Source organism: Notothenia rossii (assembly GCF_949606895.1).
Source record: "Notothenia rossii genome assembly, chromosome: 7".
Lineage (NCBI taxonomy): Eukaryota > Metazoa > Chordata > Actinopteri > Perciformes > Nototheniidae > Notothenia > Notothenia rossii.
Genome location: NC_136905.1, coordinates 52,841,267 through 52,857,122, shown reverse-complemented (window position 1 = coordinate 52,857,122; position 15,856 = coordinate 52,841,267). Strand labels below are relative to the sequence as shown.

At 41.7% G+C, this 15,856-nt stretch overlaps 1 protein-coding gene across 4 annotated transcripts; it reads right to left on the bottom strand.

The window, feature by feature from the left end:
- Positions 1–5,272: 5,272 nt before the first annotated feature.
- On the bottom strand, positions 5,273–14,009 carry LOC307045793 (zinc finger protein 862-like). Of its 4 annotated transcripts, XM_079691750.1 has the most exons (6): positions 12,787–14,001; positions 12,532–12,704; positions 11,997–12,166; positions 11,672–11,910; positions 11,029–11,582; positions 5,273–7,539 (listed from the first exon to the last, which is right to left on the bottom strand). In XM_079691750.1, exons 2-5 carry the CDS (start codon positions 12,660–12,662, stop codon positions 11,499–11,501), a joined length of 624 nt encoding a protein of 207 aa, XP_079547876.1. In that variant the 5' UTR covers positions 12,663–12,704; positions 12,787–14,001; the 3' UTR covers positions 5,273–7,539; positions 11,029–11,498. The 4 variants fall into 4 exon arrangements, 3 of the variants coding, with proteins under 3 accessions (XP_079547876.1, XP_079547875.1, XP_079547877.1); XR_013809995.1 differs by having other exon boundaries at positions 11,029–11,235; positions 11,349–11,910; positions 12,532–14,009; XM_079691749.1 differs by having other exon boundaries at positions 12,532–14,003.
- Positions 14,010–15,856: the final 1,847 nt, after the last annotated feature.

Genomic DNA, 15,856 nt, shown 5'->3' with positions numbered 1-15,856 from the left:
TTTATTATTCATGTATATTTTACTAATCACCACCCCCTCAAAAGAAAATATGTGTTTACATAAATGTTGACCGAACCGTTTGAGACCCACTGAGACAACTTAGACTAAGTTAACTATCTAAACACTCAGAGTCCTTTACCTCACTGTGCCTCTCAGTCTGACAGGAGAGCCCTCCTCCACCCTGGTTGTAGAAACAGCTTCTTATATCCGTTAGCGCAGCAGAAGCTAGCAACATTCCCACCGGTACCGGTGCACCCCCTCTCTCTATCTATCTCTTTCTCTCTCTCACGCTGGCTGTGAGCTGCGGGCGCCTGATAAGCCAACATCCCCCACTTTCATCACTTACAGCGCCCATCGTACAGGGCAAATGGAAAATGTAACCGGGGTGAAAAGGGTGTAATCTTTACTTAATTAGGAATGTTGTTACATCAAGGCTGAAAATTCATTTTTTTTAAATGTAATCTTGTGGAAGTGCAGATCCCCTGTCCTCCACCAGGGGGTGCTGCAGCACCCTCAGCACCCCTACTTCCCACGGCCCTAGTAGCACCAGATGCTAACAACAATACACGTAACCGGTGCGCGCGCTTTCTCGCTTGCTTGGCGCCACACATACACTAACACACACCCTCCCGAGCTTGAATGACACACAGAGACCAATCGAGGGCATTAGTATGATCTGTATGAAAGTGGCCATGTCGGCAGGCCACATCATGTAGACAGCCAGTCACCCTCTGTGAGGCAGAGTCAGACCCACATTTGCGCAGCGTTGCGTTCACAATACATACGTATAAGTACCAGCATTTTACTGAGTACCGGCACCTTGCCGGTACTCAGTAAAACGCCGGTACCACATGGGTAAAAATCAGAAGTGCCGGTACTGCGTACCGGTGAGTACCGGCCCAATTCAAGCACTGATCTGTTAGAAGTTTAGGAATTAGGTGCGTCAATACGGGCGATCATACGGTCATGTAGCCAGTGGTGGACTGGGACTAAAAATCATCCCGGGACTCTCGACTGGCCCACTTCGGTACCGCTAGTAAATTGTCAACAGGGGGAGTGGGGGATGTGCTAGTGACTTATCCGACCGGCCCACTTCGGTACCGGCGGACTGTCCGCCACTGCACCCAGCCCAGCTCACGTAAACTGTCAACGGGGGGAGCCTCGCTGCGGGGAAACGGTGGACCTAGTGTCCCGATCGGAGTGGGAATAATAATAATAATAAGTGCATTTTATCCATTAATTTCCCCAACATTGTGGTAAAAAAACCACACGTTTAATCCATTTGTGTGTACTACAACTACAAAAAGCATCGGTTTGTTTTTTGATCAGGAAATGCAGACTCAAACAAACGATTTTTAATCATCATCCTCCTCACGATCATTTAATGTATCATATGTTCGCCGAATTGACATGAAAGCACTAATAAATGTAGTTTAATCCACTTGAGTTTACAACTACAAAAATAATCGATTTGTTTTTGTATCACATCTGACGCGAGGAAATTCAGCAGCTCTCACTACCGATTTGTAATCCTAATTTAATCATCATCTTCACCACGATCATTTATGTTTATGTTCACCGAATTGAAATGAAAGCACTGACAAATAGGAACAGAGGCGCGGGAATGTATTTTGAGTGGGGGTGCTGAGGTGCTGGACTCCAGTGAACACTATTACGGGCACTATAGAGCACGCACAAAAAAACTCCCCACACGCAAACACACAGTAAACCCGCGACTGTTACAATGAAGGCTCGATAATCAGCTCACAGCATATACACAAGTTATTGAGCCGTTTCCGCTCTACATCCTGAACTCCTCCCTTCGATGCAATGCACTTCCGTTTTGGCGGACTGGGTTTGTTTTGCTAGCTAGCTCCGTTGTGCCGACAAAGCACTGATATCGCAGAGACAAAGAGGATATAACAATTACAACATGAAGAAAAGTGGTTCGGGAACTACGTGTGCGGTAGTTGGTTGCAATCACTCGAGAAAGCACCTGAACGAGTGGTTAGATAGAGAGTGCTACGACCACAAACCAGCACCCAGCACCCAGCCATGTTGTTCATTAAATACAGATAAACACAACAAATACTGCATGCATTGTATTTTTTAATATTATATATGAATATTTTCATAGTGATGTAATTGTGTGGGCTGCTTTTATATTTTAATTTGTAATACCTGTTAGGATTAAACATGTGATCTTTCTTGTTGAAGCCATTTCTTTAGTTTCCTCTCAACAATTAATTAATTCAGTGTTATTTATGTACAGTATGAGCTTAATATGAATGATGAACTGTGTTAAAAGAAATTGTAGCACTCTAAGGAACATATGAAATGCAATAATGCAATAACAGTGCAATAATGAAATTAAATTACATCAAACTTTATTTTCACTCAAACAGTACAGGCACATATGATATATTGCACAGCATAAAGAGATCATGTAAATTGTGCATTATGTAAACAACAGACAACTGTTGGCTCCTGTGGGCATGACCTAAATAAGGCCGTTTATTTTGGTTTTATGCTGGGCCACGTCGTCATGTTATCCTCCCAGTTTTGCACTGAATTCGGGTGGGGGAGAGTAACGCTATCTCCAGTCAAAGAAGTAGAATCGTGTTCCCAAGCTAGCATCACTGTTAGCATCGAAATCGCTGTGTTTACACCAGTGCCCGTCTGACTGTTTACATCGGTTTACACCGACAGACGCTGTGCAAAAGACTTCCGGCGGAAATGAAGTGCATTTGTGTAGTGTCATGGCGCTACCCGTGTTTTGGCGCGTAAACTTGTCTATAAGCAGGGGTAAAGTGCTATTTTTTTACGAGTGGGGAGCGGACCTCACCTCCTCTAGGGGGGTCCGGGGGGATGCTCCCCCGGGAAGATTTTTTTTAAATATTGAAGTTAAAAGCATCAATCTGGTGCACTTTGAGAGCAACATGAAGAGATCTATGGATACATCTCTCAACACCCAGATGAAACACAACTGTAAGCAGATGTTCTTTTTCTTTATGGATATTTTACAAATCACTCCCCTTTCAAACTGTATTCTTGTTTTACTGCCATATAGTATTTCATAACTGTTTTTCCTTTATTCTCTTATTTTTTTTATAACTATAATGATCATATGAAGGTGTGCCGCGGAAATAATCTTTTGAATAATTTTTGACCAAACCGTTTGAGACCCACTGAGATAACTTAGACTAAAGTGAACTATCTAAACACTCAGAGAGTCCTTTAGCTCACCTGAGCCTCTCGGTCTGAGAGGAGAGCTCTCCTCCAGCTTGTTGTGGAACAAACAGCTCCGTATGTCCGTTGGTGCAGCTAGCTAACCAGATGCTAACAACACGGTCCCTGCTGCTGGCACCGGTCCCTCTCTCTCTCCCCCTCTCTCACACACACTAAATGCGCTATTTCCGCACACACACAGAGCCGCGAGCTTGAATGACACAAGCACACTTTTATTTCCATGCAACTCTCTGATTGGTCTGGTGTCTTGCCTCTGTTGCATTCACTGAACACGGGAAATTACAGTCCTGCCGTCCTTTCTAGTGTCTTGATGAGGTTCACGTAAAGCACGGTTAATGTATTATATTATTGAGGTAGAATTGTCCGTGGCTACAGAAAAAACATTCGGGGCAGGCCAAATTTATTTTACCAACAATGTGGAATTTATTGGCTACATATTACACAGATTATGCACAGCGGGAGCAGCAATAACCGTCAAATAATAATTCAGACAGGGGAGCTCCGCACCCACTGCCTGCCGCTAGGGGGTGCTGCAGCGCCCTCAGCACCCCCCTTCCCGCGCCCATGAATAGGAATATGCTGTAGTCAACTTCATTAAAACGTTATTAACGTGCCTAAACTCAGTAATTCACCATTTCTACACATGACAACACACTTTGTCCGTGTTTGGCTCTCTCGCCGCACAGTGAAGCATTCCCGCATTGACGTCACTTCCGTCTTCCCCCAAAACTTCAAAATGAGTCAAAGGAATTTCCCCGCGATGTTCGAAATTATTGATATTTATCGGAACGGTATCGCACCTTCTTTTTTAAACTGACGGTTCGAGATGACTAGTAGCCCAATATTTTATTGCACAACAGCTGTTGGGAGGCTGTCACAGGCTCTTTAATTCCTCATCTAACCAGGGTGCTCTAAAGTTCCTTACAGGCTGTTTTCTAAGTGGAGCATGTTTATCAATCACCTGCATAAATAACGAATTAAAGACATCAAGAGCATCATCTGGATCGACTTTCTCAAAAACATGTTTCCAAAATATCTTTTGAACATCCTGTATAATAAATGACTCTTCACTAAAATATTTCAATGATCTCCTCACAATTACTTTTGGTCCTGCTTTTGGCACCTTTGTCTTTCTCACAATAATTATTAAATTATGATCAGAACACCCTACTGGAATTGATATTGCCTGAGAACATACTGTACATGGCTAAAATTAGTAAATATATGATCAATACAAGCTGCTCCTTTTGACCCATCTTTCTTTATGCATATCCTAGTAGGTTTAGTCAACATTTGTACCAAGTTACATGTATTAATTATTGTCTGCAGCTTGTTTTTAAGGGCACAGTGCAACATATTCAAGTCAATATTTAAATCTCCGATAAAATAAATCTCTCTGTCGAGATCACAAACTTTATCTAACATTTCACATAATTTGTCTAAATAAATTAAGTTTGCATTTGGAGGTCTGTAACAACATCCTACCAACAAAGGTTTCAAGTGAGGTAAATGAATTTGCAACCAAAGTACTTCAATATCAGTAGACATCAAATCATATCTCACTTTAGCTGGTATTTGCTTTTGAATGTATACTGCCACCCCACCTCCATATGCATTCCTGTCCTTTCTAAATATTTTATATCCATCAATGTCCACAGCAGCGTCATTAAATGTGTCATCTAAGTGAGTTTCAGATATTGCTAACAAATGAATAACACATGATAATATTTTCTCTATCTCAGACACTTTATTTCTTAGACTACATATACTGTATTAATGTGAGCCAATTTAAACCCTTTACTTGGTAACTTATTCAACATTAAGATGGCAATTTAAATGTTATCTCTTTTTCACTTCCTACACTCCATCAGCTGATTATTTCTATTTGCCTTGCTTTATGAGCTTCACAACACCTGTGCCTTGCCCCGCAGAGTTTGCAACGTCACAAATAAATGGGGCCAATCTTCAGTCAGATGTGAATGTGTAATATAACATTTTCAGTAAGAATAATGGACAAAAGGAGTGCAAATACAAATGCAATTTATTGAAATGTGAACCAAAAGTTAATCAAATGTTTTAAATAAAAAGCACATATGGACAGAATGTGTAAACCTATTAAATGTATAAGTAAACACATTTAGTCAAATAAAGTGACAGACTTGGCCTGTGCAGTTGGTATCAGCTTTGCCCAGCATGGGCTCCTCCATCAGGCCTGGACCTCCTCACAGAGGAAAGACCCTCAGTCCTCTCCAAACCAACAGACAGGACGTCCATCACACGGAGGTTTCTCCCTGAAGTCTCTGCAGCTCTCTGGACACCACGCTGTCTCAATCCGTCCACACTGAATATGAGAGGGGAAAAATGAAAATAACAAATGCTTTAGACAATAAGAAACATAAAGTTGACTGTTGAGTTGCTCAAGTTTTTTAGATTGTCAATACTATTACTATTTAACTAATGTATCAGGTTAAGAGGCACATTCAAATAAAGATTGGTCTTTAAATACATGTTGTCTTTTGAATTGTTTGTCTAAAGTCAAGGATCTAGAACTGGTACTTAGTTTTAATGATACAGTCTGGTTATTATGCTGTTTGGAGGAGGCCTCACAGGTAAGAGCACTAACTAGCTACCATCACATGTACCTTAGCTTGACTTAAATGTATTAAACGTATAAGCAGTGTTTCCCCTTGGATGGAGTCATAGCACCGGTGCTAAGGCCCAGCAAAATGTGAACGCGGAGCGTGTGGACATTTTAAGTGTGTGCGCGTGCGAAGTGTGCCCCGCCATTATGTTTCTATGTGTCTGCCAGCACAAGAAAGACACATACATCATTAAAGGCTTCCAATGTATTCAGTATTGTATGAACATTTTATAATTGGTGGTTGGACATCACATCCTCTAGGGGGGTCTGGGGGTATGCTCCCCCGGGAAGATTTGTTTTTACATTTTAAATGTAAAATGCTTCAATCTGGTGCACTTTGAGCACACAATGACTAGAGACTAGATCTAACTCTAAACACCCATATGAAAAAGATTGTTTTACATTTTAATAATCAAATAATTTAACATACCAATAACCTACCATAGCCAATAACGCATATATGTAACTTATTTTATTTTTGTTGTTCATTTACATCACTTTTATCTGGCAATTTTTTTGTTTAATATCAGGTTTCAAAAGAGCATGGCACCTAGTAATGAATGTGCCAAATGTCTCCACTTCGTTCCACTGCCCCAGTGACTTGAATATCTTGGGTTCTGCCAAGGGGTTTAGTTCCTTAGTTTTTTTCTCATATATAATTTGTCCTGCCTTGTTTCTTGATCAATATATGTTTTTTTTTATGCTCTATACATAAAATGACTTGACTTGATTCGATTTAGTGATGATAGCACAGCTGGCACCCTGCCTGAGAGCACTTTATTTTTCTGGGGGTCTTAAAGAATAGCTCCAAGGCTCTCCTAAAGGGAAAGTCTCTGGTTGGGGGGCCATTGATACTCAATCGCATACAGGTGGCAAGGTGTTCCCCCAGCAAGCGATTTCTCAAGTCAGTCTTCACCTGTAAATACAAAAATAATAATCAACAGACGAGTGGATGTTGAGCCCATGGGGTTGAGATTTGAATAAAGTCAAATAATGATAATGAATTGAATTGAATTTATTTATTTAAAACAAGGGAGAGTGTACATTAATCAACATATTAAAAACATGTAAAAGTACTCGAATTAGACAAAGGGGTAGTTTTCATCGATAGTCCCTTTGCCAGATGGTGATAGACATCCTAAAAGCAATAATAAAAATACCATAACATTGTTATACCATTGTACATATTTACAATAGATGACATCACTGAATACACATAAGAGCAAGTCATGATAATAAATAAATAAAGAAAACATTTACAATACACACTCATACACACACCTACACCCACACATCAGTGCTGACACTGTTGGTTTTCAATGAGCCACTTTTTAATACTGAGCTTGAATGTGTAGTAGGATGAGGATTCTCTTATTGGTTGTGGTATTGAATTCCATTGATGGGATGCGTGGAATTAAAAGACAGCCTGGCTGAATGCGCTTTTCCTAAATGGGATGGTGCAGTCTCCCCAAATATCACTTGTTCAAGTATCCTACCCGGTTCAATGTTGAGAAATCCCTCTCACAGTTTACACTGGAAACTGGGATGGTCAGGCCAATGGCAGCCAGCTTGCTCTGAGATGGGCAAAGCAGCCCCCATTCACCCACCTCTGATGCCAGTTCCTGCATCACCTGCTGCTGATCCAAGTCCTGAAACACATGAAATACAACATGAACATCAATCCAGGCTATAGAACTCCTGAAAAATAATGTTACTGTAATTCATTATGATACCTTGAATGGCCCAACTATCAGCTGCTGTTTAAAAGAGGACCATTCCTGCAGCACCTCATTACTGTCAGCCTGTAGAAATTTGCCGGCAAGGAGTTGCAAATTGGCCATGTAAATGGCCTCATCTCCAGTTGCTGCCTGAGGGCTCAGTGCATGGAAGGCCCCTAAAAGGTCCAGATTCTGGAACCTCCTCTCCAGGTTCTCCAGCAGGCCATCGAAATATGGATCCAACACCTAACCCAGGGGTCAGCAACCTTTACTATCAAAAGAGCCATTTCTTTTCGGCCACGAAATAAAATGTATCTGGGGCTGCAAAACCTATTTTACCCTTAAAATGAAGATAACAGAGTGTATAACGTTTTATATATAATTATACTATATAGAGGGATTGGAATGTATTCAAAAGCTTATTTCTAGTATGTATCTAGTTCTTTTTAGTTTTGATTCTTTTTCATTTCCAATTTGTTTGTCACCCACTGTAAAAGAACTATAGTTTGATGCATTTATGAAATAATAAAACAACACAACAAAAATTGTTTACATTTTATTGCTTTTTTTACCTGTTACAACAAAGGAAAACCTCAAACTCTTATAAAGAGGAGAAAAAACAAAGGCATGAGTTGACCTACTCTGAAATAAAACACAGGACCGATCAAGTCTATTTGAATCCTTCCCTTATTTGTGGAAAATTTATAAAATAAAAAGTAGCCCACTTTGAAATAAATAAAACATATAGCTGCAGCGTAATAGCTTTAAAAAGAGTAAACATAAACATAGGCCAGTTTGTATTGATGACTTCAGTCCATCTCAGTTTGATGTCATCCTCTTCTGTTTTTTCTCATGTACAGCAATCCATGGTCGACCCTGCATAAAACACAACTACATCAGCTCTGGTTCTAAAAGGTTTTTTTGCAAAATAATAGCCTATTAAATGATAGCGTTCTCACCTGTTTAATGTGATTTCTGTTTCTGAACATCACTGCTGAGCTTCTCTATATCGGGGCTGTAAGACGTGACTTTGATCTTCACACAGGAGTGCAGGCTGTCATCTGTGAGGCGCGAGCGATATTTGGATTTTATGTGGTTCATGCTGGAGAAAATCTGCTCGCATAAGTATGTGGATCCAAAGATGGACAGGACTCCAAATGCATACTTCTTCATGTTTATATAAGTGTCGGGAATGGCATTCCATGTCTCAAACACAAGTTTGTCGGGTTTGGGGAGGATTTCCAAATCGCTCCATTTGTGCTCCCGAGCGAGAATAGCCTTCTGACGGGCGACATCTTCGAGATCAGCTGTCAGGCTTTTGAACTTGGACACCCATAATTCTTTATCAGCTATGTCGGCCAGTTCAATTTCAAGATCGGGTTGACTGACTCCTGTGAATGGTGACATGTTCAGCAAAGATGGGTCGATGTCCAGGGGTGTGACGGGGAAGGATAATGTATTTTTTTCCTTTCTGAACTCACTGAATCTTTGTCCAAATGCCGTCTGCATTGCGATGATCGCACGCTTTAAGTACTCACAATTTATGTGGTTGTGTGCTTCTTTGAACTCTCTCAGGGAGGGGAAGTGAGAGAACGTACCTTTCTGCACATCTCTGGCAAACACTGTCCTCTTTCGCTCAAACGCCAAAACATCCTCCAGCATCTGAAGGGCCGTGCTTCCTTTCCCCTGGAGACTTTTGTTCAGCATGTTAAGGTGACCTGTCATATCCACCATGAAGTGCAACTTTTCCAGCCAATCTGGATGTTCCAGTTCTGGATAAGTGAGGCCCTTGCTTTCCAGGAACGTTTTCACGTTATCTAGACAAGCAGCAAACCGTTTCAGCACCCCTCCCCTGGACAGCCACCGGACTTTGTTGTGCAGCAGGAGATCCGAATATGCGCTGTCTAGTTCATCTAATAATGAACAGAGCTGTTGGTGGTTTAACCCTTTTGCTATTATTTTGTTCACTATCTGAATGACAAGGTCCATCACCTCCTTGCATTCGGGGGGAAAAGTTTGAGGGCACAGTGCTTCTTGGTGCAGGATGCAGTGAAACGTCAGCAGCTCTCAATCCAGCGACTTCTGAAGTAAAGTCACAAACCCCTTCTGTGTTCCTCTCATACTAGGTGCCCCATCAGTAGCCACTGACACCATGTGGGTGGTGTTTATTCCTTTGGCTTGTAAACAATTAATTACAGCCTTACAAATGTCCTCCCCCCTTGTTTGGCCTTTTAGCGGTATTAACTCAATGAGTTCTTCCTGTGGCCCATCAGAGTTCACATATCTGCATAACAGCGCTGTCTGTTCAATATCATTTACATTACTTGACTCATCACAGGCGATTGAAAATGCTGGAGCTGAATTAATGTCCTCAATTTGTTGTTGATATTTTCTCCCATCTTAAGGGTCCTGTCCTTGACGGTCTTTGCAGAGAGGGGCATATCTCTAATTTTCTGAACAATTTCTCGTTTATTTTTGAAGTCCGAGAATAGATTTTCTGATATTTTAAGGAATGATTCTTTCATGTATTCTCCATCTGTGAATGGCTTTCCGCGTCTTAATATCTCCTGAGCAGCCACAAAACTAGCAGCAGTAGTCGAGTTTGGAGACTTGATCCACTTCTTGAAAGTATGTTTGTTCTGCTCCGCTTTCCGCACCAGTTCCAAAATCGCTCTTTTTCTTGCATCTCCTGCTGGGTACTTTCAGCAAATACTTCTTGTCTGATGCGGAAATGTCTTTCAACATTACATTTTTTGTTGGTCGCTAATTTATCGCCACATATCAAGCATACAGGTAAGCCTGCATCGTTAGAAGAGAAAGCAAATGAAGCTGTCCACGCGGAATTAAACTCTATTTTCATCCGAGACTTTTCTTTTTTTGGATTTATCCATGGTTTAGTTTACCGCGGGGATCGGAAACACGAGATGAGCCACCTGCAGAAGGCAGGCGCCGGGGTGTGACGCATATTTTAGTGGACTAAATATTAAACACTTTTTTTTATTTCAGTGTCACAGTATCACCTCGATCTCTTATTTTAAATAAGTGGTGTACCCTTTGAAAGAAAAAAAAGAGGGTTCAAAATAATAATAATAAATTAATAATAATAAATAAATAAAAATGCAAAGCTATAGGGAGCCACTGCAGATTGGCTGAAGGGTCGCGGGTTGCCGACCCCTGACCTAACCATAACAGCAACAGATTATTAAACTGAAACTTGTGTCCATATTCAAACCACTTAATAGGCATCTAGTATTAACATGATCTTCCCTCTTAAGCACCTTTTGTATTATTGTTTGCTACGATTGCACTTTGACTTTAGCTCCAGACTATGCTCTTAGTCGCTTGTTTAGAAAGGAGATACACTTGTGAGTTCTGGTGAGTAGAAGCGTCTGCTAAATGCTAAATCTAAAACAAACATACCTGGCTCCTGAACCGGGCCCAGAGCTCTTCCCTGGTCAGTCCCTTTCTTGTCCCTCTCTTGTTCCTCTCCTACTCATGGACAATACTGTAAGCCCCGAGTCCCGCAGGGTTGTCCAGGTCTGCGTGGAGCTTTGAAAGGAAAGACCCTGGTGGCTGATGGTCTCCAGCATCTTTAATTGCTCAGAGGCAGGCCATTGTCACAGGGACCTAATAACAAAGGCAGAGTAGGTGTAAATGCAGCAGCAGCAGATATCTGGTTAGTATGAGCAGTGCATGGACAGAAATGGACAGTGTCAAAAATAAAACATTGGAAATTATACACTTTCAGAGCAAGGAAGTTGACATTTTCCTTCTGGAACAGCCTTGACAGCCTGCTGATATGTGGCAGCACATCTGCTTGCAGGTAGACCGATGCCACAAAGCGATAGGTGCCCAGAAAGCCATACAACCCCTTGGCTGTTGGGCATTTCTTATGCTGCCAGGACAGCGGTCAGGTTCCGCTGTAGATTGGAAACAGCCATGGCTTGCGAAAGCCAGCGTGTGTCCTTCACTTCCTAAAAATATTTAGAGCCACAAGATGAAAGCATATTAAGTCATATCAGGTGCCTCCAAATATGGAAGATGTTTTTTCCCTTTAAATTACATTCACTTTCAAGTTATCCAGGCCCAAGCACTCTGCTGCAGCCTGAAGTACAGCTGTGCGATTCGCACTGTTCCTGAAGTACAGGTGTAGCTGCTGTAGAAGGTCCCTGAAGGAGTTCATGTAGGCCACTCCTGATGAGGCTTCCTTGCAGCACAGGGCGAGGCGGTGTGCGGCACATGCAACCGACACCATCCATGGGAAGGTGTCCTGTAGCTGCTTGGCCACTCCATTCACTCTCCCTGTTTCAGGACAAACATGTTTTATTTCATGTTTTAGTTTTTAAGCTGCAGTGAATATCAACCTTGTTTTTGTTGGTAGTTCATACCAGTCATGACAGCTGCTCCATCTGTCCCCAGGCCATAAATCCTCTGGGTGGGAATTTTCTTTTTTGTAAGGTTCGTTCTTATTGCCTTGACTATGGTGTCAGCTCTGCCATCGCTGACTGTCACCAGGTCCAGAAATTGGCTGTAAAGCAGCCCATTCTTGTCCATGTATCTGATGAACATATTAAACAGTCTGACTCAACAGATGTAGGTTTTTGGGATAAGCCTTATTGTTTATTATTACTACCCAACCAGTGGCGGTGGAATATGTTGTTGCCCCGATCAGATTCAATCCAGACTGCGTGAAAGAACAACAAGCTAGCAACCGTAAACCTACTGTGATTGGTTTAAAGAAATAGAGCGGCCCCCCTATCCCCGAGCGGTAATGAGTCTAGCCAGACTTTTCTCCAGCGCTGGCACAGTGTAAACAAAGTGTGGAGATAGGTCTGGCTATGCAAGACTATATTAAACATAATAAAGACATGTCATTCAAAATTATTTCAAGTCTTAATTAATAATCTTGGAATAAAATCATACCTAACGTGAACATCGAGCTGCTTCTTCACAGACACATCTGTGGTCTCGTCCACCTCAAGCCCAATTGCCACAGAGACACTGATGTTTGCCAAGATAGGCTCTTCAACGACAGTGCCCACGATTTCTAACATCTCATCGATGATTCGGTGAGATGTGTAGTTGGTCTTCACAATCTTAAAGAAAACAAATGCATTTAAGATTAAATATTGCACACTTTTTTTGTGATGAAGTTGATCAAAGAAAGCATTAACTTACCTTTAAAGACCCTGTGAAGTGTGCACCTGTGCATGATCTGTTATGCTAATACGTATAGTAATGACCAAAATGGTCCATTGGAACCCATATCAAAAGATGTTGGAATAGCAACGAATTTGACGAGTTTTGAATTTTCCGGGGAAATCTGCAGTCGACCTTCGCCTTTGTGGGCGTGGCTTGCGATCTACTGCGTGACGTCACGAGATGGACGCCGCCGCACTGTTTACATTCACCACCGTTCATTTTTTCTCTTTTTCAAAGTCGAATTTCTCAACGTTTTTGAGCTAGTATTTTCCTGGAAAGTGTGTCGGAGTCGACTGGAAGTGATTGCCAATCGAGAAAACCTGACAATGGAGGCGACAGTGAAGAAAGAGGGATGAAAAACACAGGGGAAACGATGCATTGCCGCTGGCTGTAGTAATGTCAAGTCTGCCGAAGTGGCGATGTTTCTGTTCCCAAAAGATGAAGGTGAGCCTGGCTGGTGTCATTGTTTCGTAGATTCTTTGATTGATCATGATAAATAAAGGCCACTGGTCGATTCGAGAGAGAGAGAAAGAGAGACTGAGAGAGTTACAGGGTTGTTGTTAGCATCTGGTGCTAGCTCGGAGCTAACGGAGATTAGCTGTTTCAACAATAAGGAGAGGGAGAGTGCTCTCCTGTGGGACTGAGAGAGATAACGTCAGCTCAGGGAGGTAAACTGTAGCCTAAGTTATCTCAGTGGGTCTGGTCATCTATGTAAACAAATATTTCCATCTATGTAATATTAGTTGTATAAAATAGGTGAAGAAATCCTTCCAATGTTTTTTGATTATTGAAATATATGTTTCATATGAGTGTTGAGAGCTGTATCCATAAATCTCTTAATGTTGCCCTCAAAGTGCACCAAATTGATCACTTTCCTCATCTATCCTGTCCGAAAAGCTGTCCAAATCAATCATTTCTCTCACACTAGTATCACTTTCCAGAGTCTCCGTCATGTTTACAATCGCAACTGGGTACATCTTGTGACGTCACAGCCACTATCGTCTGCAACTTCCGTTAGGCTCAGACGGCAGAATTAATAATTCATTAATTAATTAATTATGAATTATTAAAAATTATTTTAGCCATGAACAGGCACAATGATATGTAAGGAATGAAACTGCCATTTCATTTTGGTGCAAAAACATGCACTTCACTGGGCCTTTAACTTCTCAAAAATACTGGCAGCCAAGTAGTTCTGCAAGCTCCAAAAGGTCAGCATAGTTGGTATGGTGAGCATGTTCTTTTTTCGTCAGGTGGTAGAGGCACTTAAAACCACCAATCACCGCTTCGTGTTCAAGGGTGATAACTGGGTCAAAGGCGACCAGCACTGAGGACCCTGTTGAAAGGTAAACAAAATAAAAATAAAAATTGTAATGTATTATAGCAGTGACCACAACCTGGCGGCCCGCGGGCCAGATCCGGCCCGCCAGACATTCTCATCCGGCCCGCACGAGGGGGGTTACTGTGGCGTTGGCGGAGTGTTTACATTTACTGCGTTCGTTCGCCCCCCACCCATTTTTTTTTCACAACGTCGCGTGAGTAAGGTGCAGTACCGGAGTCCAACAGAGAGGCAGCAGCTGCGGGACAGTAGACTGCGTACTGCGAAACCTTCCCTGCCTTGAAGAAGAAGAAGTGATCCTTCGTTGTGAAGAGTCTGCTTTGTGCGCTCCTCACCACAGCAGTATGCCCGCTGCGACAGAGTCCAACAGAGAGGCAGGAGCTGCGGGACAGTAGCCTAGAAGCAGGGTTGGGTTGTTACGGAATACATGTAACGGCGTTACGTAATCAGAATACAAAAATCGACGGTATAAAAAACTGTATTCAGCTGGCGTTACATTTGAAAAACGAGTAATCTGATTACAGTTACTTTCGTAAACCTGAAGTGAATATATTTTGGAATACTCATTGGAATTATTGGTGGAAAAGTTTCCTCACAAAATGTAATATTCATTACCGGCAGAACTGTGTGCACACTGATCAGCGCTGCAGCATGTCTGTGAGCGAGAGAGAGATGCAGCGTGTCTGTGAGGCCCCGCCCTCGCACGCAGATGAGAGAGAGAGAGATCTCTTTTAAAATATATTGAAAGTTAGAAACGGAGATGGTTAGATAAAGTGTGCAAGATAACGTTTATATGGCATTTATTTATTGTCGAAATTATGACATTTCATAACGGGATCAAATCAAAGTGAATGGCCTGCTGCTGCTGAATGCATGGGGAAAGTGACTGGAAAAAGTTTTAAAAGTTATTACATCGTTTCAGATAATAAATAATAATGATAATTCATTCTATTTAGGGGCGCCTTTCAAAGCACCCAAGGACACCTTACAATTCATAACATATTCCAAGGAAAGGTTTTAAGACAGTACAAAGAATGCAGTCCGGGTGATGTTTTTTATGTGGGGTGCAGATGAGAGGGAGCTGTCCAGAATGACACCAAGATGTTGTGTTTGAGTTCTTTGTAAGCTATTAAAACAGTAAAATAAGGGTCTACTGTTCACCAAAACATACCCATCTGTTATGGAAAAAGAAAGTATTCCAAAAGTATTCTAAATCTGAAAATGCAGTATTCAGTAACTGATTCCATTTACAAAGTAACCCTCCCAACCCTGCCTAGAAGTGATCCTTCGTTAGCGTGAAGAGTCTGCCAAGCTTTATGCGGTCCGCAGTACCTGAGCGAACAACTTCATAATTCTGGGCTATATAAAAATCGCTGGCCCGCGATAGTGTCTATTGGATACATTTTGGCCCTTGGACAAATGTAGTTGGTGACCCCTGTATTATAGCCTACTGTGTTGTTTGTACTATGTTGACCTGCTGAGGGACTGCAGATGAAAACTAGCTAACTCTGTCACATTTACATTGATGTAAAACCTGATGATTAATGTGCATTGTCCCTTCTTTTAAATAAATAAACTGAACAAAATAAACTAAACCAGAGAGTTTTGTATATAATAAGCTAACAATAAGATACAGTAGGCCTAAAGTATTAGTGAATTTTACCTTGAATCAGTGTGGCTTGTGCCTTCACACTCTCTTGATGGTGC